The sequence below is a fragment of the Tursiops truncatus genome, chromosome 2 (assembly GCF_011762595.2).
Source record: "Tursiops truncatus isolate mTurTru1 chromosome 2, mTurTru1.mat.Y, whole genome shotgun sequence".
Classification (NCBI taxonomy): Eukaryota; Metazoa; Chordata; class Mammalia; order Artiodactyla; family Delphinidae; genus Tursiops; species Tursiops truncatus.
In genome coordinates this window covers 165,105,473-165,132,534 of record NC_047035.1, presented here as the reverse complement: position 1 = coordinate 165,132,534, position 27,062 = coordinate 165,105,473, and the positions used below count along the sequence as shown (strand labels likewise).

At 43.0% G+C, this 27,062-nt stretch overlaps 1 protein-coding gene across 8 annotated transcripts in view; it reads right to left on the bottom strand.

The window, feature by feature from the left end:
* Positions 1–27,062, bottom strand: part of KIAA1217 (KIAA1217 ortholog) — a 327,363-nt gene that overhangs the window by 110,922 nt on the left and 189,379 nt on the right. For 7 of the 8 annotated variants that reach the window (XM_019933420.3, XM_073801649.1, XM_019933421.3 and 4 more), the window contains 2 exons: positions 8,814–9,012; positions 4,769–4,862 (listed from right to left, as the gene is read on the bottom strand). In XM_019933420.3, coding sequence (XP_019788979.1) covers positions 4,769–4,862; positions 8,814–9,012 — 293 coding nt within the window. Of the gene's footprint in view, positions 1–4,768; positions 4,885–8,813; positions 9,013–27,062 lie in introns of those variants that run through there. The other variant, XM_019933414.3, reaches the window with a different exon arrangement.

Below are 27,062 nucleotides of genomic sequence, written 5' to 3'. Positions count from 1 at the left end.
GTCATGCACTCATTCACAAAGACAGAAAAACAAGGAGGAAAAGGCTTGGGGCTAAAAAAAAAGATTAGGATTTTTTTTTCTTCTACAGGATACACTGGAAACACTGGAAGCACTGGAAGAATATCCATGTGGAGACAACCACTTGAAAGTTGAACATTGGTCTTGAACTCTAGAGAAATGGCAGAGTTAGGGACAGTTTTAAGGGTCACCTACATTGACCTAATGGTTAAATCAGTAGTAAGACAAAAATGACAAATGAAAAGGTGCAGATGAAAGAAAAAAAGCAAATTAAAACACACACACACACACACACACACACACACACACACACAAACAGGTGAAGCCTGCCTGAAGGCACTGAAGACCAGGTAGAAGGAAAGAGGAAGAAGAAGAGTCAGTAAATGAAGGAGACTGGGGTGTGTTTGCATGTAGGCAAGGGATTTAGAGATGACAGTGTAATGGGAACCAAGGTCTCTAAGGAGACCACCCGTCATAGTGAAATGCAGAGGTCAGATAGAAGAGGTCTGGGGGGCAGTGAGTTGGCCATTAGGAAGTAATTTAAGATGCAGGGCAATTCTGGGGAATGCATTCTCTATGCAAATGTGGAAGCTATCTTACATGCAAGTAAAAATTAAGACATACAGGAAGGAGAGAACTGACGGACTGGAGCAAAGAACCTTGGGAAGTAATCTCAAAGCACACAAGAAGGTGGAAAAGCCTGAAAACTGTGGAAAAGCCTGAAAACTGTGTAAGAGCCACTAGGTTAGGTGAACTGGAAGTCCCTGGTACCCTCTGAGAGCCACAGAATGGAATAGCTCATCTTCTGAGTTGTACATGTGTGAATTACAAACCCATGAGTACATATGTAAATTTGGCAAAAGGGCCCGTTCCATGTGGTGAGCTCAGCCCCTTGGGAACTTAATTATCAAAGCTACTATCTAATGTGATGAAACAAAAGCCAGGCGATTCATTGAGATCTGGGTGATTTGCACCCACAGGTAAAGAGTCAGGGGATGCTCAGTCCCAGCAGAGAACCACAAGTCTCATTGGATAGACTAGCTTCAAAAATGCTCAGCTCGGGAAGGAACGAAAACGCTAAACTGAAAAGATACATGCACCCCATTGTTCACAGCAGCACTATTTACAATAGCCAAGACATCGAAACAACCCAAGTGCCCATTAACTGATGACTGGCTTAAGAAGATGAGGGGTGTGTGTGTATATACATACACACACAATGAAATATTACTCTTCCATAAAAAGAATGAAATATTGTCATTTGCACCAACATAGATTGACCTAGAGAATATTATACTTAGTGAAGTCAGACAGACAAATACTATATGATATCACTTATATGTGGAACCTAAAAATATTACAAATGAATCTATATACAAAACAGAAACAGACTCACAGACAAAGAAAACAAACACATGTTTACCGAACGGGAGAGGGAGGGAAGAAGGGAGGGACAAATTAGGAGTATGGGATTAATAGACACAAACTATTATACATAAGATAGATAAGCAATAAGGATTTACTGGATAGCACAGGGAACTATATTCAATATCTTGTAATAGCCTAAAATAGAATATAATCTGAAAAAAATAACTGAATCCCTTTGCTGTACACCTGAAACTAACACAATATTGTATATCAACTATACTTCAATTAAAGAAATAAATCAATTTAAAAAATGCTCAGCTAGATGCTCAATGAAAACTCGACACGTGTTTTCCCCGCCAAACATCTATTCCACGCACACCCTAAGGCCCAAAACCTCGGCGTTAATACTGTAGCTTTCCATGCTTCACGACTAACACCACTACCATCACTGCTCTGGATAACTGACCGTTTTGGATCCGGAGTCTCACATTTTCTCCTCTCTCACAGGCAAGATATTAAATTCATTGTCTAAGGAAAGTCCCCGAGGCCACCACAAAGTGCTGGCATTGCCGCTGTCGTACCTCTGCCTGGTCCCACCCATGTTTTCCGAGACACGCATGTGTATTGGTAACGAGTGGGCAGCTGGGAGGTCTGGCCCAGGCTGCCTCTGGAGGCTGGTGGATGAAGACCAGCGACATGAGGCGCAGGGCTGCACCACTGCTTCAGGTGAGCAGTTATCATCAAATTCCTTCCCGGCCACGTGAGCATTGCGAACACACGAGAAGACGGAGCTCTCCACCCACCATGCAGCTTGGTTTAGTCTATAGCAGTTGATCCTTGTTCTCTATTTCTGTTACCATGAGCAGTGGGCTTATGCAGCTGCGTTCCTGGCAGGACTCAACAAAGCTTCCTTTCCTTTAATAGCAAGGCAGCCACCTTCATCAAGAAGGAGACAGAATTCCAACCCCCAGAGCCAAAAGGTGAGGCAGAAGGAATTCCAGGTCTTTTAGCTTCTGGAATCCATCAACAGGGGCCAAGTGGCAAACTGCAGGCACGATCACACTGAGTTGGTTTTAAAACTGCGTTCTATTTCTCATTTCTAAGTCGTCTTCACTGAAACCTGAAAGTTTTTCTGCGGGTTGGATGGTGAACATTCGTTTCCCCTCCTCTAGGGCGAACAGTCTGACTTTCCCCCAGAGAACACTGCTGTCTAAAGCAGGCTGTGGGCCACTCGGAAAGTGACCCACAAGGGTCTCATTTAAAAGTAAAAACTGAACAACTCTACTGAAACCCAGAGCCAAAGTACTGAATCCTCATAGACTCTGTCCAGATGGTTAATACTTGATTTTCTCCGTGCTCACTGCTGCTCCTTATGGAGGTACCACATCTGCTCAAGAGTTAAAAACAGGTGTCCTCTCCAGCCATAAACAAGATTTTCAGAGGCGATTCTGAGGCCCCTGTGCGGACTGCATGTAGCAAAAACAGAACTCTGAAACTCATGAAACTTTGAAGGCTAGATGTCTCAAAAAGTAAGGATCTCCAAGGGAGCAAGGACTCTTAAGAATGTCACTGAGAAAGAGAAGAATGGGGTCATGAAAAGCAAAGTGTACCATAAAATCCGGCGCAGGCTTTGTGAGTAGCGTGATTCCATCAGCCTTCACGTGGAGCTGGTTTATACTGAAACTGTAAAGCCTAAAAGCAAACTTCCAACTCCTAGCTTTCCTCAAGTAGCAGCACAGCCTCCACTTCAAATCACAGATTATTTCTGACATAAAAAAGCAGCCGTGGAGAATGTAAGAGGCCTCTTCCTCCAAAAATGTGTAGGCTCTGATCCCACAATGTCATCACTCATCTTCCAGTCCAGAATGACATGGAAATTCTCCCAGCACTTTCTATCTTACCTCCTGGCCTCTTGGTCCTAAACTCACAGACCCTGTGTGGTAGGCAGAACAACGATGTCTTCGTCCTAGTCCCCAGAACCTGTGACTACACGGAAAAGGGGATGAAGGTGGCCAATCAGCTGACCCTAATACAGGGAGATCATTCTGGAGTCTTGGGCCCAATGTTATGACAAGTGTCCTTAACAGAGGAAGAGGGAGGGCTGGAGGTGTGATGAGGGAAGCAGGGTCAGAAAGATGCTATTTGGCTGGGTTTAGAGATGGAGGAAAAGGGCTACAAGATGAAGAATGGGGGTGGCTTCTAGAAGCTGGAGAAAAAAAAGGAAACATATTGTCTCCAAGCTTCTGGAAAGGAATGCCAGTGACCTCTTGATTTGAGTCCACTGGAGTTATGTTGGACTTCTGACCTCTAGAACTGTAAGGTAGTAAATCTGTGTCATTGTAAGCCACTAAATACGTGATCATTTGTTACAGCAGCAGTACAAAAACTAATACCCACTGTCAGGAAGCGCAGACCTTGAAGAACACTACTGCAACTCTAGGACAGACAGTGCCTGGGTTTCTTTGGCAACAGGACCTCCTCATTTACTTTTCTTCTAGTAAAACTCTTTTCAGCATCCAGTGCTAATCCTCAGAAAGGATGATATAAAATGGCGAGGCACCTTCTAAATTTGTGTGGGGCAATGGGTTGGGGTAGGGGGAAGGTACATCTGGAGAAGTTAATCTTTTTTTCTTCTCATTTTTACTGCAGAGGAATGTAGCGCTACTGTTAGAAACTCAATCCCTGTCTAATGGACTTGCATTAGTGTGATTTTGCAATCTGTCTTTTCAGTTTCCCTGTTCTTTATTCTTCAAAATATCCCTGTGTGCTTTGAATGTCTGGATAATCTTCTACGATGATCTAAATCTAGAGAATTTTAGCTCACAAAGCATGCGGATTTTTGTACTTTGCCCTCAACACAATTCAGGTGACATCGGATAATATTTAACACTATTTGCTGTTATAACAGCAAACAGTCCTGAATTAGGAGGGGAATAACTTAATTAGGCTGCTAGGACTTGGAACAGCAGATATAAGGATATTAATAGATTCTACAATGCATGGGCTTTGTTGTTGTTGGTATGTTAGCCTTGTTTTTAACTGGAGAAAAAACAGCAAGAGATCCTCTGAGTAAGTTAATATATTATAGACCAAGAACTCTTTCATGTACAGATTTTCAGGACCCCCCTGGAGTAAGGATATAACTAAATTCCATGCTTAGAGGTGAATTAGGATGTGTGAAGCCCTGTTTCAATCCCTTTACTCCAAATGATCAGGCAATCTGATTTCTCTACCAATGAACAAATAATGAGTTATCAGACAAGGACAGCAGTAAGAACCCCCCAGATCTGGTGTTTGGGTGTGATTACACAGGGAACCAATGCCAGAAGGAGGGATGGTTCAACCCACAGAATTCAAGTAAAAATAGAACAGGGACACTTACCCTCACGTCTCCGTTCACAGTTTTCGGCGTGTGGTTGAATGCGTGGGCAGGATCCTTGTTGTACACTTTGAGAAGGGATCTGTCCTGAATGTTCCTGGAATCGGAAACATCAATAACTATGGCAGATGAAAGGAGCCTTATTTTGGCCATTTCCTCCGTCTGCCCGTAAGAATCAGGTAAAAGACATCCACAGACAATCTAGCCGTTGTGTGCGATCAACCAGGCAAAACGTTCTTTTACCATAAAAATAGGCAAAAATAAATAAGGCAAAGGAGAAAAATGACTTCAGCTTTTCTTTCCGTTCCTTTTTATTTTGGTTCCTCAGCAAAGTATTATTCTTTCCCTGTAGTTCTCCACCCATAAACATCGGGTAGCATAAACCTTCTTTCAAGATTCTGGGTAATGAAAGCTAACACTTTAAGAAACAATAAAGCTCCCATATTTACAATACATTCAAAGGGATTTGGTTAATATTTAAATATTTAATTGTTTACTTTGCCCAGACACCTGGTTTTCTGCTTATCTCACGAATACATGCAAAGGAAAAATGCTTTTTTTCCCTTCAAACACCTTAAGCAAGGGAAAGAAAATGTATTTGCAGTCCAGAAAAAAAAAAGTACCACAAAGATCAAAACTAGTATCTTTACGATGCCTTTTTTTTCTTCCATGGTGGATTTTTTTTTTCGAAGGCATTTAAAAATTTTACTAGATTCTTCTCTCCATAGTGGATTTTTAAAAATACTGTTCTACATACAAGCTGAATTACAGGAAAAGCAGCGGATAAATTCTTCCGTTGGTCTGTCTCTCCCTCTGAAAACACTTAGAACCCTGGAGTCACTCGTACTGCTGCAAAGGACAGAACCACAATTCGCTAAGAGCCTACCTCAAAATTATTTAAGAGCTTAGGAATGTCTACAAAGTCCTTCGCCCTCCACCTGCGGCTTTCATCAGCAGAAGGGACACCCCCAGGAACGTTTAGCCCCGTCTACACTGCGATTCCTGCCAGTGCCAGCGTGGTGAGCTCAGGGAACCCTGTGCAGGAAGACACGTTCCTTTCCTCCAGCTGCAGCCACATGTTTTGTGGGCTGATCGCAATCATTGGGATTATTGGGTTGTGCTTCTGTTTTCAACGAAGCGGAGCATCCTTGGACGAGGCTTGCTTCCCTCCAACAAATACCCATCAGTGGTTGCTTTAAAGCAGTGACTAGCCCCAGCTTGCACGGTTGCGCCAAATTTCAAGCAGCTCATTAGAAGTCTGCTCAAGGGGAGGCGTGCGGTCCTCGTTATTAGAAGGGACTAAGTTACTAGGAGGTAAAGAGGTTGCGGAAGAAAAGGATGTGGGGATTCACTGCAGGAACTCACCCTGTGGCTGGGAGGAGGAGGAGGGGGCAAAGTCCCAAGGGACGATGTAAAGAAACTGAAAACCTTACTTGAGCCATGAAAAAAACTAGTGTGGGTCTGAAGGTATTTAAAACACAGGAGGTTGATTTATTAATTTAGAAACATGTTCATCCAAGATGAACCAACAGTAAAGGCCCAGCTTGCGTTTACCATGGCGACATTTACAACACAGAATTTCAGCCTAAACTCTCTGTAGCATTTCCCTAAGGAAAAGATGGAGAACCCAACACCATGATGAAAGAACCAAATGTTTAACAAATATACCGTCACTTCAAAAATATTGGATGTGAAATGAAATTTGTCTCTGGGTTTAGAAGACTAAAGCCAGTGTCTTCAGGTAAAATCTACACGTTACATTTTTTTTTTTCTTGCAAGGAGCGAGGTTCTATTTAATGCTGATGGTGAAATAAAATAAAATAAAATATACTTGGGGCATTTTATGCATAAAAGCAAAGAATAATAATTCTTTGGAAAGGACATAGATGTGATCATCTCACATAAATATTATACTCATCACCACATAAACACATTTTATCCACTTAAATATTTTGAGATCTACTTTTTATATGTAAATCAAAACACTGAAAAGTAAAATTATAGACAAATTTATAAACCAAGGACTTTCCACTTAAACATTTTAAATGAGATTTAAAAAAAATCAGGCTATCAGTACCGCAGCCTAAGAATCAAGGAGACCATCACTTCCGCAAATAGAAACAAACTAACTGAAAATTATTATTGTTTAAAGTGATCACTTCTCTCAAGCTCTGCTTTCATTTATTGGGTTGGCCAAAAAGTTCATTCAGGTTTTCCATAACATCTTATGGAAAAACCAGAATGAACTTTTTGGCCAATCCAATATTTTATCAACTGAATTTGCATCAAGAAAGATCATCTCAGTTTGGAAGTTTTGGGTACCTTTTCCTCTTTGTCGGCCCTCCCATTTCTCCTTTTGTGACTACGTCACACATTCCCAAAGAATGTGTGCAGAAAGTCTTAGTAGTCATACTCTGAGGCTTGGGAAAGCCTCTAGAAAATCATGACTCATTGTAATACAAAAATTCTTGTACGGGCTGCAAGACAGTGGGGTCCAACTGCTTACAATAATCTCATCAGCCTTGAGCTCCACAATCAAAAGTGGCTTTGTGTAGTTTCATGTGTATTTATTATTACCATATCCCTCAAGTTCTCTAACTGCAAAACGCAGAAATTCAAGAAGATGGTTGTCCATGTTAAACCACTACATGGGATTATATTACTGTGAACATACTCTCTAAATATCACATGATTACTTCATGTTTAAGTTTATGCTTTGTAAATTCAGGATTTTTTTGGTGACAGCTGGATCAATAATTTATTTCAAAAAACAAATGTGAATTTTCTGAAACCCATGAATATTGAAACATGTTTTTAAAAAGCAGGAAGGTTGGGTAACAGATATAGCACCTATACCTGAGGGCATGTGTCAAACCTTGAAAGCTCTAAATTACTCATATGCCTTGGTACATGCCTAAATATGTCATTTCAGATCACTGTTAGATATTTATCAGTTTACATTTATTATGCACTAAAGGCATATTTTAAAAAAGTAGTTCCTATTAATTCCATGATGAAGAAACAGGAAAGTCTGCTATCCCCACAGGGAAGGAATCCACAAGTCCAAGTTGGGGCCCAGATGAGTTGAGGGGAGAACATTCTGAGGGAATAAAAAATTCTTGGCCCAGAATATGGACAGTCAGGTTTGGGTCTGGGTTTAGAAATTAATCGGCTACATGATCTTGAGTAAGTCTTAACATTTATGCATCTGAGGTTCTGGTCCCATCAAATGAAAGGGCTGGATGAGTCGCTCAATCATTTTTTTCCGCTCTAGAATGTTCAGCGGCTATACTAGCGACTGCTTACTTGCGTTGATTTAAGTCCTGTTTCTCAGGCTTGTTTGGCTGGAAGAGCTCAGATGGTCCCTTCTGTTCTATGCACAACACCCCTGCGGTTGATAAAGACGTTTCTCTTTCCATGCCACCTGCCACAGCATGACTCCATTTAGCCTCGTTTTAGAGTACATTTTACTAGAAGCCCAGGAGAAAGCTCACTGAGAAAGTGGGATCCTTTAGTAAAGGCCAACTATTTAAGAAACAAATGGAAAAGGAGAACGCTTCTTAGCCTCCTTTCTTGTGGACAATAGCATAGAGTCCACTGCTTTTATTCTAACTTGTTCGTATAAAGAATAGGCCAGTGAGATCATTACCTAAAATGTCTACAGGCTCTGTCTGTGATGACAAGAACCCTTGAGAAGGAGTTGGTTAAATTCCACCTGTAAGTATAACCTTCAACTCATATGATCTTTCTGGGCCTTAGTTCTCCTAACTCTTAGATGAACAGCAGACTGGCTCATTTCTTCCATTCCTTTCAGAAGTAACATGCAAAGATCTGTGTGGGAGAAGTCTGTCCTCACCTTTGTAAACCAAACCTTGTCAATAAGTTCTAGAAAACCAGATAGTGGTTTCACACCTGGGTAAAATAAACCTGCCCACCAGGACAACAGGTGTGCTTTCTTCACTGGAACACAAAGAGATAAGGAGTCGGAACCAACCGTCAACGCAAGATGGTGGACACACGCACACGATCAAATGACGTAACTGCTTACCTGACATCATTTAACTCATAATAGACATTTCTGCTTTCATCTTTGATGTAAATGGCGACACTGGGCGACTCCAGCATTTTCATGGTGAGCTGCTGTGGAAAGGCACTTACGAAGAGAGCACGGATTGTGTCTGCACTTGTAATTTCATTCGGCATCCTGAGCTGCTTGGTTTCATCTCCATACTGGAGATAAAGAACCCCTGCGCACAAGATGGACACAGTTATCAGTCACAGACCAAGACTCAACGACACACAGCACAAGCTAAGCCACTTCTGCCCTACCACAGGCAGGAATGTTCCGGACACGCTTGCAAAGCACGTCACAAGAGACATGTGTTTGGAATTTCCAAGAAATGCACTCTCTGGTTATGATGTAAATACCCACTTTTATTCTTTGGAGTCTGGGCAGGTGTTAAAGAGGCTCATTTTCAACTATTTTAAAACCAAAAGGACAAGAAGCTAACCTTTGGTAACCTAAGGCAAAAGACAACAATACTCAATTCCCTTGAAAGGTATATTTAGGAATTTGACCCCATAGGGTGAATTTTTTCCCACATCTTTCACTGACCAGGAACACAATCATTATAGCCATAGGTGAACGACATAGGTTATGTCTTTATGTCCATTCAGAAATGTTTTAAGTGGAAATGCATTTCTGTGGCTCTAAGACATATTGAATGTTTATATCAAATGAAAATATCTACAAGAGCCTGGTGCCCCAATGTGTCAGAAAGAAAATGGAACAAATCAGTTACACAAAGAACAACACAAGCACAGGATCATAGCATTTTAAACTTCCAGGGGGCATGTGGTTCCCCATGAACCATGCCTCCCAGCCGTCACGGCCCTGTGGAGTGTCCCTTCCCACGTGGGGTCTGGGCTTGGCCACGTGACCTGCTTTGGCCAATGGGACACTAGCAAGTGTGACGCAAAACGGAAGCTCAATACGAGTTTGCACAAGAGAGCTTGCCTTCTTGGTGAGTGTGGTCTTGGACGCTCCCTCACGGAACCAAGCGTCCATGGAGCCCAACCGAGGCCACATGAAGAAGAACGGAAGCCCTGACTGACGGCCCCCGCTGAGCACCCATTCTCCAGCCAGGACCACTGGCCAGTCATGTGGGTGCACCATCTTGAGAGGGGAACCCTCAGTCCCAGGAGAGCTGTCCCAGCCGATGTCCCGTGGAACAGAAATGAGATGCCCCCTCCACACACTGCCCAAATGGCAGAATCATGAGCAAATAAACAATTGTGGTTGCTTTAGGTCACTATGTTTAGGGTCACTTGTTGTTCAGAGATAGATAACTGCGTCGGGACGGAAGATCCTGACATTTCGTTTTGACTCCTACTTCTTGTGAGAATCTCCTGAGGCACTCTACCAGGACCAACAGAGTAATTGTTGGCAGGAGAGACTCGAAATAGAACAGAATGTGACTTGTGCTTAAATATGGCAGTTGATGTAACCAATTTATGTCCATCTCCTTCTGAAATTCCATTCAGATGACAATGAAGAATTAAAAAAGTGTACATCAAAGAATTAAGGGGAGGAGAGAGGAGACAACAGCAGACGAGAGAAAGCTGACACCTAGGTCTTCAAGCACAGGACTCTGCATAACTGCAGGGCCAGGGAAGTTCAGGAAAAGAGGCACCAGATCCTTCTGAAGCTAAGAACGCAGAGTGAGTGGAACGCATGAGGGCTGGCTGAATCTTTGTAATGGTGCAACACGCTTCCTCCATCCCCCTGTCTACGCCATTCAGCCAGGCGATTCCCCAAAGCCACAGCAGAACCACTGAAGAGGTTGAACCCACGGACTGGATTCTGGGTCACGAAGCACAGGGGAAGGTGCATGAGGTGCCCTCTGACAAAATTCTGGCAAAGGGCTGACGTCTTGGTCAGGAAACTGGAGGGAAGCTGACTGTCCTCCAAGAACAGACCAACAGATTTTTGAGGGTAAGGTTTCGATTCTGTCCGGTCACTCCATCGTGAAGCACCCTGGGCCATATATAAAAGCTTCCAGTGAGTACAACCGTGCCTCGCTTATGCATGAACAGACTAGCAAGGGTTAAGAGACATTTCATAAAGCCTCTTTCATGTGAGAAATAAACAGAAAACAGAAACTCAGAAGAGATGAGACAGTCCAAGAAAAGGGGAAATTTGGAGGGCAAGAGCGAGCTCTGGGGACCATGAGAACAGAAATGACAAATTCAGTGGAGAAGAAAAAGTTGACGAAATCTCAAAAAGGGCAGCAAAACGACTACGAGAGGGGAAAAGGTGAGAACCAGTAAGAACAATAGAGAATGACTTCAGAGCCTCTCAATTCCTAATAATGGGGATTTGGGTAAGGAGGTCAGGAAAAGCAGAGCAGTTTTCCAAAAGTATTACAAGATTTTTTTTTTTCTCCCCAAACTGAAGGACATGAGCTTGGAGACTGAAAGTGTTCATGAAATGCTCAACACACTCAGGCTTGTCCCTGAGACGTTCCAGATGGCAGGGGAAACACAGAGGTTCCTACAAGTTCCCAGCGGGTGTGGAGAAAAGTCACAGAGGAAGGAGAAGTCAGAAGGGCATTCGCTTTCTTAACAGCAGCCCAGAAACCAAAGACAATGGAGACACAGCCTCGAAAACCCGGGAGGAAATATTTTTGATCTAAGTCTATATTTATCCAAACCATTCATCAAGTCTTTCATTAAAGTCAGCTTCCCAGCGAGGCCTCCCCTCACCACCTTCTCCAAAATTTCAGCACCCACTCTGTCTCATATTTCATACCCCAGCCCTGCTTCATTTTCTTCCTGAGTGTTTTCCACTAGACACTGTAACTCATATTTTCATTATTACTACTGTTTATTGTCAGTCTCTCCTGCCGAAATGGAAGCTTCATGAGGCCAGGGATTTTAAAAAATGCATCCAATTCCTCTTGTCTCCTTTTAATTTTTTATGATGTATGTATGTATTTATTTATTGGCTGCACCTCACGGCTGGCGGAATCTTAGTTCCCCGCCAGGGACTGAATCCGCATCCTCGGCAGCGGAAGAGCAGAGTCCCAACCACTGGACCGCCAGGGAATTCGGCCAGGGATTTCTTTAAAAATGTTTCTTGTTGTTGATGTTCACCAGGGCATCCTTAGTACCTGTGATACTACCAATGATATAGTAGGTTCTTAATAAATATTTGTTGAATGAATGAATGAATGATTTATTAGTCATCCAAAAGGAATGTTCATTTGGGGATCCATCTGAGCTGTAAGAGCTTTTGCTGCATGATGTGAACAGCCTAGGAATCTTGTTCCTGGTTTGGATACACATGAGAAGCACGTTCTGAAGTGGCCATTTCCTTGATTGGAGTAGACCTTCAGAGAGTTAGTTTTCTAGAATTTCCATGCTGTTACACGTTTTTCAGTATACAGAAAAAGCCTTTCAAGCCTGTCTGATCATAGATTGTGCAACGTCTTTGCCCCGAACGGGAGATGTGGTGACTGTCCATGTGATTGCTAATGTCATATCCAAAGGCCAAAACCACTCTTGAGGTCTGAGCCCCAACTATGCCTGGGTGGGGCCCCTGTACATGGGCCACTAGTGGCCTCACTACAGTCAAATATCACGGCCTCATTCCCCAAAAGGGCCTGGTTTTCATTCCCACATCTGCATTCTGTACGTGTGTGTGCTTGAAATAGAATTTGTAGGCTGCTCTGAGTGAAAAAAACAATTGGGGCTAAACTACAGTTACCTCGGGGTCTGGGTGGCGCAGCTGCCAGCTGGGTACACAAGTCCAGTTACAGATCGTGAAAATCCACAGAAGACGGAAAAGATGCCTTTACAAACAGAGGAGAAGAGTCTTTTTACACTTGGTTCGCTCTGCCTTCTCAGTTCAGGAAAGGTATTTAGAAATGCTTAAACTCAGAAGGAATTTTCTGAATCTACGATGGCGTGTTGTTGGCACGGCGATGAGATTCAGCATGCTCTGGCATTCTTCCCTCGCGCTGAGTTAGTGCTGGCTGTTCCAGATTCAGAGGAAGGCTGAAGGACTTTAGATGATAAACTCCCTTTTTGTGAAGAAGGGAAGAGGACATGCGAAATGCATTTATAGGATGTCTGCTGTGTGTCAGGAACGGTACGCGTGTAATTTCACTGAATCAGCATCTCTGATGAGGTCGGTGTTATGGCCCCATTTCACAGATAGGGAGAAGGCAGCTCAGAAGGTCCAAGTAACTTGCCACAAGTTACAGGTGGTAAAATGGCTTAACTAACTTATATATCCCACTTTGTCAATCCGCAGAAGCCACAATCTCTCCCTGGAAGCACACAGCCTCCAAAATTTTGCATTTAGCCACATCCATTTCCTCTAGCTGGCCTCTCTGGACCATCTTAGCTGTCCTTGCACTTTTAGCCTGACCATCTGCTTGAAGATGTGGAAGCATGATGGGGGCAGCTTGGAAAAAATATTCCTGTCTTGAAGTCAACTGAAGTAAATGATGACACGTGGTTAGAAATAATGCACGTGCTGGGGGAGTAGGGGAAGGCGCAGAGCCCTGAAAGCAAGAGTGTTGAAAGGAACCTCACAGCACTTGCAGACCTTCTGAGAAGCCTGAACACTTGGGTTCTTCCATCTCAATGGCTCTGCAAATGGAATGTGTGTTTGTCACCAAGAACTCTTGGTGACATTCTGCAAAAAATTAAGTGCACTTGGCAGGTCACATCGTGTTACACATCCTCATAATTTTCTGAATCTCAGAATCCATTCCAGAATGCGGGACAACTTCTAAAATGTTCTTTATCTTCATATGGCATGCAAGGATTTTCACTGTGTGACCTTGCTAAGAACTGAATATTCATGTTCCTCCAAAATTCATGTTAAACTCCTAATCCCCACTGTGATGGCATTTGGAGGTGGGGCCTCTGGGAGGTAATTAGGTCATGAGGGTGGAGCCCCTTCCCCAATGGGATTAGCACTCTCATAAGAACAGACATGGCAGAGTTTCTTTTCTATCTCTGCTCTCTGGCTTGTGGGGATACAATGAGATGTTGGCTAACTGCAAACCAGGAAGTGGGTCCTACCCAGCCACTTTGACCTTGGACTTCCTAGCCTCTGCAACTGTGGGAAATACACTGTTGTCTAAGACACCCTGTCTTCAGTAATTTGTCACAGCCGCCCAAACCAACTAAAACAGACCTCAGCCTCCCGTCGCTGCCTTATTACCCCAAATCACGCCACATTCCTAGGACATCATAGTTGTACCGGACATTGCGCTGCTCTGTGACCTTATGAAGCACGCTCACTCTCCACGCTGTGCCACCCACTTGGGGGACTTTCCCCCCACTTCTGCGTAGCACGTGCTCTATCTCTGAGCCATCTTCCGCCAACACTTTTGCATTAAGAATTGAGGAAATTTTCTCAAATATGTCTTATTGAAATTGCAAGCATGACTTTTGCATTTCTGCGAAATTCTGCATCCCAATTAGCTGTATTCATCAAAGGGTAATAGATAGTAAAGTGTTAGGCACATAATAGATGCTCAGATATCTTTTAGCTGAAATCAATTCTCCCGGTAACGTGGCCACGACTTAATCAGACGTAGGCTTGCCTTCTGGAATGCCTTCTACAATTTCCCCTAAACGGCATTTTCTGCAGGCAGATGATGGTGACAATTCCAAATGACCTAAATGCCTCCGTTTCTCCAAATCCAGTTTAAGACTAGGCGAATCAATACACATTGTAACTGGCAAATGGCTAATGCCCTAAAAATACAAAGAGCTCTCAGAGTACTTTCTGATGGAAAACTGACAACTTTCACCTTAATAAGAAAAACATAAATATAAAAATAATAAGATAGCTTTTTATACCCATGAAATTAGCAAAAGTTTTTACAATAAAATAAACAGTACTGACAGGAGCTGGGAAAATGAGTTCCCTCACAAACCACTGTTGGGAAAGAAAGTTGATCCCACTTCTCCAAAGAGCTACTTGTCAATATGCGTCAAAAGCCCCCAAAATACACACATGGTTTGAGCCAGTAATTCAACTTCTACACATTTATGCACAAAGATATACTTACCAGGATGCTCAATAAATCATCGTTTATAAGAATAAGTGGCGGGGGTGGGGGGGGGAAGAGTGGATTCCTCTCTAGAGGATTCATTTAATTAGAGGATTCATTTAATTAGAGGATTCATTTAATAAATCAGTTCACATAATAAATCCATTCACTGGAACACTACACTGTTATTAAAAGGGATTCTAAAAGAAAATGGCAATGAGAAAAAAATTTGTCAAGTGGCAAAGTATGTTATAAAACAGAAAGGAATTAGACATTAAAAAATCAATCAATCACCTTAATGGCAGTGATGGATCCAAGTTTTGTGGGTCCTGAAGCTTACTACAATTTTGAGGGACCTCCTTCAGAATAAGAATACCAAGTTAGAAACATAAAATTCATTATGAAAGTAAATCATTTATTTATAGGGGCCTGAACCTTGGTCTCATCAGGTTCATGGTTTAGTCTTCCTATTTGATGAATGTCCAGAGAGGTTGTCTCTGGGTGGTAAGCTCCTGGGCGATGCTCTTTTCTTCATGATTTTCTATATTTTTTATATTTTCTCAAATTAGCATGCTTTGATTCGATCGTCTTCAAAGATGACCCTCACAGATCTAAAGAGACTGGCCAATTAGGGCTTCTATTCAGTTAATTGGGTCATTTTTTAAGCCAGAAGTGATGGGCCAAGGGAGGGGAACATATTAAACTATGAGTGGAGCTGGTAGAATGTAAACTGGCATCTGAAATGGGGAAGACATTGGTATTTAATACAAGCGAAAGATTCTAGTATAGTTAATGTCGTGGTGTTATCCTTAAGAGACTGAATTTAAGAGTCTTATGATTTAAAAAAGAAGTGTAATGCACTGAAATGTACCTTGGACGGACTTGTAGAGATGGCTTTATTCATTCAAGAGACCAGCCTCTATACTGTGCCAGGAATGGGAGGTACAGTGGTAAACCAAGGGTCACACCCTGTGTTCTAACCTACACAGTGGTTCCATAAACGACACTGTTATGTAGAAGTTAACAATTCAGGTCCAACACCAGCTGACATTTTGTTTCAGACACAGCAGCAATTTGAAGACCTGGCCACGTGTGTTCCTTGAAAAGTGCTACCATGCCCTCTGATGTCGGAAGCATTTCACATCCCGGAGGGGACTCACGTTGCCACGCCCCTTCCTACGGAATAGCTTTTCAAGTAGGTGACAAAGCAAGATGTTGAGCGTTGCCTTGCACGGAAGAAAAAGATAATAGAAAATGTGTTCTCCACAGGAAGTCTGGATGCTCTTTTATTCTGGGGGGGGAGGGGTGGGGAATAACTTTACTCTCAGCTTTTAGTGTCTTTGATTTAGGTAAATACTAAATCTTTGCTGCAGTAACTGAAATGGATTATATCAATCAGATATTTTCTTATTTCTTTCAGACATGTGATATTTAAAGACAAGGCAAGACTTTGTTAAGTCTTTTAACTAATTTATCTTCTATGACTTATAACCGGAGAACGATGAAGACCCTATGGAAAGTCTTCATGAGGGACTGAAAAATTGCAGCAGCAATTTTAAGCGAAATGCTAATTTAGAACGTGCTTTAAAGAGTCATGATTGTGGAGCAACACGTGTTAGAATCATGACAGGGTGTGTTAAAAAATAAGTTTGTATAAAAGTTAAATATGATAGAGTCTTGCCCACCCAACAACCTGACTGACAGCAGTCAGTGGACAGAGATCTTTCTGGGAGGTACTCATTCTTGACATAGAGTCTTAGTAATGGCACCGTTAGTGCTTAATCACTTAACTTGGTTTTGTTCCAGACAAATTAGTACAGTTGGGACTCAAGTGAAATGATAATACTGTTGAAGTGAGCATCCCAAAGCATTTCTCTAAAAAACACTGATATCTGTTGGTAACTTTTGGAATTCAGGCTGTGTTAAAGATGTGCATATCTAAGATGCTGATTTCTGGTGCCATGAGCCAGTCCTTCCCAGTGGGTCTTACTGCCCTCTTACACGGAGAGTTAGACACTTGACTATGAAGAGGTTACAGTGCAAAGTCACTCAGAGAAACAGCAGCCGGGTCAATAATTTAATCTTAAAGCTTACTCAACAATTAAGGCAAAACATATTATAAGGACTTCCCTGGTGGCGCAGTGGTTGAGAATCCACCTGCCAATGCAGGGGACACGGGTTCAAGCCCTGGTCCGGGAAGATCCCACATGCTGCGGAGCAACTAAGCCCGTGCGCCACAACTACTGAGCCTGCGCTCTAGAGCCCGCGGGCCACAACTACTGAGCCTGTGTGCCACAACTACTGAAGCTCATGTGCCTAGAGCCTATGCTCTGCAACAAGAGAAGCCACTGCAATGACAAGCCTGTGCTCCGCAACAAGAGAAGAGCCCACTCGGCACAACTAGAAAAAGCCTGCATGCAGCAATGAAGACCCAATGCAGCCAAAAAAAATAATAAAGTTAGAAGAAAAAGAGCAACAGAAATTATAAAAAATATATATATTATAAGAAAATGCTGTGAGAAACATAACTGATTGTGCGTATACTACAACTGTAATTGGATTCTTTCTTACACTTAGGGTGAACTGCTGGTTAAATTAAACATTGCCATATCAACTCATTTTATAAGGCTAGTATTCACCTGGATATTAGGAAAGTAATAAAAGGAAAGACTTCAAATTTAAATGCAATCCCCTAGATTAAATAATAGCAAAGCAACTCTAGCAATGTATGAAAAAAGTACATCATGACCAAGAAGAGTTTATCTCAGGAGTGTAAAGATGGTTTAACACTAGAAAATCTAGTACTAATATGTTCTGCAATAATAAATAAGTAAAGAGAAACTCTATAGTAATCTTGATAGTGTCAGAAAAATGTTAAGAAAAATCCAAAACACATCTATAATTAAAAAAAAAATACAATAACTTAAGAATTAAAGGGCTTCCCTGGTGGCGCAGTGGTTAAGAATCCACCTGCCAATGCAGGGGACAGGGCTTCGAGCCCTGGTCCGGCAAGATCCCACATGCTGCGGAACAACTAAGCCCATGCGCCACAACTACTGAGCCTGTGCTCTAGAGCCCATGAGACACAACTACTGAGCCCGCGTGCCACAACTATTGAAGCCCGTGCACCTAGAGCCCGTGCTCCACAACAAGAGAAGCCACTGCAATGAGAAGCCCTCGCACTGCAACGAAGAGTAACCCCAGCTCACTGCAGCTAGAGAAAGCCCACGTGCAGCAACAAAGACCCAACGCAGCCAAAAATAAATTAAAATAAATAAATTAAAAAATAATAAAATAAAAAAAAGAATTAAAGAGAACTTTCTTAATGTGGTGAAAGGCATCCACCAAAAACCTCCGACAAGCATAGCACTCGATGATGAAATCTTAGAGGCATTCTCTTCAAATTCAGAATTTTTGCTATCTTTGCAGCTAAAGTTCCAGTCAATACAAGAAAAAGAAATACAAGGCATATGGATTGGAAGGGATCACCAAAATTGTGATTATTCTTAGATGATATAACAGAGGATCCAAGGAAACCTGCAGACACAGTGTTAGAATATGACTGAATAATATAAGATCAATATAGAGACTCGAAAGCCACCCCAAATACTAGAAAAAAATCAGAGAATATAGTTTGATAAAAACATACCACTTATAACAATGTCAATTTTGAGGAACAATAGTAAGAGGTAGTATTTTCCCACCAGATATCAACACTATTAGGACAGTGTGGTTTTGGCACAGGGATAGAACAAACAGGACTACGGAACAAAATAGATTGCCTAGAAGAAGACACAGGTTTTATGAAAGCTTGGTATGACTGAGGTTGTGGTACAAGTCCATGGAGAAACAACTATCCAATACACAGTGTCAGGAAACTTGGTGCACCATATGGAAAAAGTAAAAAATATATCCTTTCCTTACAACATAAGTAAAATAAATTCCTAATGGACTAAAGACCTATGTGTGAGAAGCTAAACTATGAAACAAAACGAAACATGGTGTTGTATCCTTGCATACTGGTAGAGGAAAAGACTTTTAAAAGAAATAAAAACTATAAACCACAGAGAAAAGTATTGCCTTTTTTTTTTTTTTTTTTTTTCGGTTGCACCACATGGCTTTCTGGGTCTTAGTTTCCCGACCAGGGACTGAACCTGGGCCTTCGGCAGTGAAAGTGCAGAGTCCTAACCACTGGACAGTCAGGTAACTCCCAGAAAGTATTGCTTAATTAAAATGAATATTCTGGACTACAAAAGACACTGAAAACAAAGTAAAGAAGACAAACCAGAGTCTGAAAGAAGATATTTATAACTCACATGCTCTACCAGGGATTAGTAGTCCGAATAATTAAAGAACCCTCATAAATCAATAAGAATATAGAAAATGGGCAATAGCGGATATGCAAAAATGGATATAAATATGCAACGCATGGCAGAAGAAACCCCAGCAGCCAATAAATATAAAAATGCTCAATCTCACTAGTAATTATGGAAATAAAAATGGAAACAATGATGTACTATTTTATACCCACCAGATAGGCAAAAGTCAGTAAATCCAATAACCTCAATTACTGGCGAAGTCATGGGAAAATGGGGTCTGTTGTTCACTGCTGGTGAAAGTGAAAACTTGCACAATCATTTTAGGACACCTGGTGAAATGTCAGATGTGCATCCTGTAAGCTCGCTATTTCCTGTAAATTATCCATCACAGATAAAAATCTCATGTGTGGTCACCGGCCCCATGGTGCTCACTGTGGCACTATTTCTCATTGATCTGTTCTCAGTGGTTCATTCATATAATGGAATTGCCAACAACAGTTATAATGAATGAAGTAGAACCACATCTACCAACATGGATGAATCTCCAAAAGGTAAAGTTGAGTGAACACAGAAAGTTACAAAAGGATACATGCAGTACGATCCCATGTATGTAAAGTTTTATAACACAAAATAGTAATATATATTGTTTATGCGTGTACCAAATACAGCACAAGCACCAGAACTTGCATGGCAGCTATACTCTCCAACTGCAGGGGTCGGTTAGCTCTGGGAAAGAAGAAGGAGGGAGGAGAGAAGATGGGGTTTTACATTTTACTTCTTTAAAAACATATGAAGCCTGAAGCTATTATAGAAATATTACCTTTCTTTTTAAAATTTGAGGGCTACCAGAGGTCAGCCTAACTATATTTTGATAAGCTTTGCGGGGGGGGAATAAAAAAAATAAAATTTGACAACTTACATAGCACTTGCTGTGTGCCAGGCACTGATCTAAACCTTCTCCAAACAGAGTAACTCATTTAATCTTCTTTATGAGGTTGCTATTGTAATTATCCCCATTTTACAGATGAGGAACACTGAGGCAAAGAGAAGTAACCTGTATGACTCACCCAGCTAATGATCTTAACCACTGTGCCACTCTGCCTCTTAGGTGTTAAACGGATGCGAGTATCTGTTTAATTTCGGTAATGTCTACTATGTTATTATATTGTTAGGTTTTCTGTACTTTTTCCAACCAAAAAAATTAAAGAATAAATCATTTTTTTTAAATGTTAAAATAATACTATCTAAATAGTATTGCTTCCACAGAGCACCCAGATCTGACCTAGGAGTTTAAACCTGGATGTAGTTATAGAAATTTGCAAGTTTTCCTCGGCTTTTGATAAAAAAGTGGGTGTTGAAATTCTATAATACAGACCCAAAGAGTAAAGGCCACAGAAGGAAGCAGATTTTCTTGAAGAACACAAGTATAAAAGTACAATTATCATGGTCCCAGAAAAAAATTAATTGGCCTTTTATGGATATGAAAAGTGCAACTTTCACAGAATTTCCAATGAATGTTTTCCAAGTATCAGAAAGACTTTGACTATAAATCAAAATGTATATATACCCATCCCACTAGGAGATTTATACATCGTGCATGGTCTTCAATCATACTGATTAGCAGACTTAGGCCCAGAGATTATGGACATTAGTGAGAAACCATCTGAGTTAATCGGAAATTTATTTTCTTCTATACTAAATTATTAGTGTCTTACATAATAATAACCAGTAATTATTATGGATGAATGAATATATCTTTAGAAAACTTTTCAGTATGAAATGCTGGTTTTTATATAAATTACATGTAGATTTAAAAATACCCACCCATATATAGTGTTATGAATTTTATTGTTCATAATTTCTTTTATTTTCTATTATTATATGAAAATTATTCTACTTGAAAAGAGACAACCTGTCCGGTCCCTGAACTGGGGGAGAAAGACATTGGGAGGTGTTGATAGGACAAACTTCTTTTCTCCTCTGGTAAGCAAACCTCAGGATCGTCAACAATTTCCAGAGGAAACTTTCAGGGTAACTGGGAGCCGTGCTGCTTCCTTATACTTTTATGCCCTAAGTCACGCAAATGACAAAAAATAAAAATCATCCTTTGATGACAAATGTTGTAAACAAATTCCAGTAGATCGATATCTGTGGATTCCATTTCATTAGACAGACTCCCCACTTTTTCAAATTCATGTTTTAGAAGCAGTAACTGTGGGATGCTTGGACCCCAAAGAGCCTTTGGTGCTACCTCTTCCTGCATCCTTCCCATCCTCACTCTCATTCCCGGACTCCACATCCTGGTCTCCTCTGGAGGCCCAGCCTTCCGCCGGGGCTCTTGGCTCCAGTAATTCTACTCTCTGTCCATCTGTGACTCTCATGGGACTCATCCGTTCCCCAGCGCCTCAGTGAAATATTTGGGGGATAAAACCCATCTGTCTGCAAGCAGCTGGCCTTTGCCACCCTCAGGCCTGGGTGGGGGGCAGCACCCACGCAGGTAATGGAGCCGGAAAGCCGAGAGGGCCTTGGTCGAAGGGTGATACTCTGAGCATAGGTAGCCACTGACGAATATTCCAGAACACTCACATCTCACTCTTTGCTCTTCTGCTCCCAGGTCTGTGGAGGAGAGTGGTGAGAAAGAGGGCGTGGGCCATTAGGGGAATTCACATCTCACCCGCCTTCATTTCAAAGCTCTTAAACAAGAGACTTGCTCCGTCACATGAGAAACATAAAGGAACTAACCCATCCGGTGCCAGCTCTCATAGGAATGATCAGCTTCCCTCAGTGCCTGCGATCTGACTGCTTTTAGTTGAAGCATAGTTGATTTGCAGTGCTGCGTTAATTTCTGCTGTACAGCAAAGGGATTCGGTTACACACTTCTATATCTGATGGAAGGGCAGGGCTTATGTGTTTAAGTCCTGATGGAACGAGGATTGAATTACGTGCTGGATGAGTAGGTGGCAGAGGGGCCCTGTCTCGGGGGCTACACTTTGGAGCACCCCCTCACCCCAACATCAGCATGTGCACCCCAAGTGCTGAGGGGGTGGGAATCAAGGCTCGGGTACCTGCGGGGCGCGTTGAGGGAGCTTGTGTTTGCAGTCGGGCATCACTCACGAGTGAAATGAGAAAAGAGCCGGCGGGAGAGTCAGGAGGAAGGGGCACTGCTGCAGGTAGGGGGTGAGGGGGATCCCCCTTTGCTTCATGATCCAGTAGAGGACTCTGAGAATTTCAAAAACGCTAAAAGCAGAAGTGCCTTTCTACGTTGTTACGAAGGTGTACTGGTCAAAGCACGAGAGGCTAGAACATATTCTATCTAATAGCTTGTCGGCTTGATCTACAGCTTTAAAGATATTCAGACACACAGTATGGGAGCCTCTGTGATCGTGCCCCAGGCAGGCTCTGTGACACAGAAGGATGAGGAAAGTTTCCTGAACATCAGCCTCAGCGCTAGGAATAGCATCTTCCAGCGACAGGTGATTTACGTTTATGTTTTGAGCAGTCCTCACGCACCCGGGTACTTGCGTGTCCTCTACCTCTGCAGAGATTCGCTCACTTTATCTTTGGTTGGATGTTGGCAGCAAAGCCGAGTCACGCTGAGCTGCTTTTAGTGTCTCCACGGTGTTTACACGGATGAACTGCTTCGGTGACTATCTAAGCTTCACATTTCTACCATGATGATTATGTGCTAATTATTCTGTTGTTTGTTCACCACTGGGTTCTTCTGAGCCTTTCAACAGGCTTTCCCAGGCTGTAATACATGTTCCCCTCCGCCACAACGGGCCACAGCTGCCCTGTGGACCCTCCCAGACAAATCTAGCCGGACTCCAGCCTGGAGCGGGCAGTGATGGAGCGAGAGGTGGGTGAGGCCCTTCCAAGGCCTGTCCCTGGCCGCCTGCCTGCTCCCCTCTCCCTGTGTCTTTCCTGCCGCTCCTCCTGTGTCCTTGGGCCCAGGCCAGAGGGTGTGGCTCTTCTGGAAGCCTCTTCTGTGTCTCCTGTCTTCAGCCCTCTCCACACCCTGCCCCTCTGGGGAGACCTGGAATGTCCTTCTCTCAGCCCTGGCCAGAGGATTAAAGGGGGTCCCAAGAGACATGGCATTCTCTAAGGCCCGGATGGGCGCTCAGGATCACAGTCGTGTGTTCAAGGGTGTGAGCCACAGAGAAGAGAGAATGGGGTTGAGATGGACCTGCCGGTCAAGTGTGCCAACCTAGGTCACTTGGTGGCCCTTGTCCTGGTTGGAAGGGGGCTTTACAAAGCTTTTGTAAGGTTTATCTAATCTCTGACAGAGGTATCCTTGTACGCCTGTTCTTGCTTTATAAGCAAGTGGAAAGAGAGAGTTGCTGCCAGTGGAATTCTAGGTGCAAGAGGGTAGCAAGATGAAGCCACAGTCCCTCCCCCCAAAGGCCCCACCTCCAGCCCGCAGTGGCTGGCTCTGGGCACTGGTTCCCGTGACATGAATTTCCAGGGCTGGGCTTGACAATCTGAGCTTTCCAGTCTGCCCTCACAAGACCCCAAGAGACTTTATCGTACCTTTACCTTCTGTTTCCTCTGGTACTTGCTGAAGAGGCATTTAAGAGACATGACACATGGCTGCTTCCTCTTCCTCCCCATTTCCCTTTGAAGTTTCAGTGCTGCCTTTTCAAAGTAGCTTCTGTTCTCCGCCACACGATCACAATAAAGAACAGATGGCCTGAGGGTGGCAAAAGCAGCTCTGGGAGTGGTGGGCGGGAAGGGACCGTGATGACAAAGCTCATCAAAGCGGTCCTGCCCAGATCCATGTCCCCAGGTCTTCCCATCACTGCCAGCAAAGTACAAGCCCTGCTTCCAGACTTACCATCAATAACCTTTCTCCCTGCTTTCAGAGGTGAGTCCCCCCCACCCCACCCCTAAATGCCTCAAGATCAAAATTGTTGGTATTCCTACTGAAAGCCCTGGGAAAGAAGTGATAAGCCCATAATATCTCTACTTGCTTTAAAGGCTAAAGAATTTATCAAGCAATCCTCTTGGGCTGCCCCATCACAACAGGCACTGGACAAGTGGAGTCCCTCCCTCCCCTAGGCTGGAAGTAACCTGGAGACACAAGACCCAACCCAAATTACTATCACATCCGGGCATCTATGCATTCTCCCGGCTTTATCTTCTATAATAGCAGTTCAACTGATACATAAACATTATGCTTTAAAACAAGCATAACAGAAGGCAGAATCATAGACTCTGTACCCTTTCCATGGGACAAGTACTTCAACCTACACAGTGTGTTTGTGCCGTTTAAAACAACTGAGAGCAAAAGGAGACTGAATCGTTATTTTGATCCCACAATGAAAACTTTAGGAAGGGAGAAACGTTGGTGAAACTTGGGGCTGTTTCAGATTTAGAGCAGCGGCACTGCATTCACTTAAGCAGAATTAGCATGAAAGACAGATTTCGGTCCTTCTAGAAATACTTATTGAGTACCTGGGTGTAATACAGGTGAGCTGTAGAACGGTAAGCTCAGAGATCTGAGTTTCTACTGATGTACAAAAGTTTCCTAACAGTCTTTTTTTTGGCTGTGTTGGGCCTTCGTTGCTGCGCGCGGGCTTTCTCTACTTGCGGTGAGTGGGGGTTACTCTTCGTTGCGGTGCACCGGCTTCTCATTGTGGTGCTTCTCTTTGTTGCGGAACATGGGCTCTGGGTGTGCGGGCTTCAGTAGTTGTGGCACGTGGGCTCAGCAGTTGTGGCTCACAGGCTCTAGAGCGTAGGCTCAGTAGTTATGGCGCACGGGCTTAGTTGCTCTACGGCATGTGGGATCTTCCCGGACCAGGGCTTGAACCCAGGTCCCCTGTATTGGCAGGCAGATTTTTAAACACTGTGCCACTAGGGAAGCCCTGTACTGATGTACAGTAGACAATAAGCTCATAGATGAGACAGTGGAGAATGTGTCAAATAACAGGGAGTAAAATAAAACAGAGTGTGGGGGGCAGAGAGAAGTGGGGCGGGAGTGGGGCATTGCTATTTTATTCCCAGTAGTTGGATGTCCTGCTGATAAGATATTTGAAAGAAGGGTGGGAGCAAGGCTTGCAGATATCTGGGCGAAGAACAATCCAGACAGAGAGAGGAGCAAGTTTTCTTAGGGCAGGAGTGTGCCTGGTGCGTCCCAGGAACAGTAAAGGACTAGTGTGTTTGGAGGACAGTGTGAGAGGTAGTGAATGGATGAGATGAGATTAGGAAGGAAGCAAGTGGTCAGATGGTGTAGACCCTTAACTCTCGATAGCTAGGAAAACAACAGAGGGTTATGAGCGGAGGTGAGACAAGGTAAAGGTGTGATTTATTTACCAGGGCTGCTTTGTTAAGAACTGACTAAATAGGACAAGGGTTAACATCAGGAGACCACAGGAATTATGGTGGTTTGGACCTGGGCAGAGTATTAGAGGTGGTAAAAAGTGGTCAGATTTCTGGATATAGTACGAAAGGAGAGTGACAGATTGGATGTGAAATGAGATTAAAAAAAAAAAAAAGAGTCAAGGAAAATGACAGGGTTTTGGTGTGAGCAGCTGGCAGGGGAGGGCTGCAATGGACTGCTGTTGGCGAAGTAGGTTTTGTTGGGGGAATTAGAAGTTCATTTTTAGACCTGTTAAGGGTGAGATGTCAAGCAGGTGATGTGAAATATGTATCTGGGGACTTCAGGGGAGAGGTCTGGGCCAGAGGGGGGTCATTATCATTGTTATGCACTGAATGTTTGTGTCCCCCCCAAATTCATATGTTGAAGCCCCAAACCTTAATGTGACAGTTTTTGGAGGTGGGGCCTTTGGGAGGTGATTAGGTCTGGATAAGGGCATGAGGGTGGGGCTCTCATGAAGGGATTAGTGCCCTTATAAAATAATACACCAGAGAGCTTACCTTCTTTCTCTCTCCATGCATAGGCACCAAGGAAAGGCCATGGATGGGCACACTGAGAAGGTGGCCATCTGCAAGCCGGGAAGAGAGGCCTCACCAGAACCTGACCATGCTGGCCCCTGATCTTGGACTTCCAAGCCTCCAAACTGTGAGGAAATACATTTCCATTGTTTAAGCCACTAAGTTTATGGTATTTTGTCATGACAGCCTGAGCTGACCAAGACAATCATATAGGTGACATTTGGCAGCAGGAGGCTTGATCAGACCACTGAGGGCACTAGCATAGCTGAGAACAGAAGTGGTCTGGGGGCTGAGGCCAGTGTTTAAGGGTGAGAAATTGAAAAGGAGTCAACAAAGAAGATCTAAGAGGAGCGGGTGGTGAGGTCAGAAGATGGCTGAGAGTGAGAGGCGTCCAGGAAGCCAGGAGAAGTTCATGCCTTAAGGACAGGAAGTCCTAGCATGTCGAGTGCTCAGAAGTCAGATGAAAAGAGGGCTGATTTACATGGGGCGGTCACTGGTGACCTTGACTACAGCTGTTTGTATGGAGTGGTGGGACTAAAGTTCTGAATGGACGGGTTCAAGAGAAACCACAGGAGGGGAATTGGAGACAGTGCTTATAGAGAACTTTCTAGTCATTCTGTCACATAGCTGGAAGGGGATTTTGTAAAATATGGAGAACTTAAGCTAAAGCATTGGGTAATCCAGTCTCAAAATAGTCCCAAAGGATTGCAGACGACTGGCAAAGCAAGTCATATGAGACACTGCTCAAATGCCATCAGTAATACGAGAAATATTTTTAGAAGATTCGGATTTCTTTTTTTTTTTTTTGACCAAACATTTTTGTGGTATTGTTACAACCTTAATGGAAAATTATAACAAATGTAAAAAATTGCAAGGGACCTTTCTTTTAGAATTCTGCAGACACAAACAACTTTTAGTCACAGTGGTATCTGGCAATCCAGCTAGAGCTTGTTTCTACACAGATATACTAATCTATCCTGGGCGATGACTTCTCTTGTTTATAAGGCATGT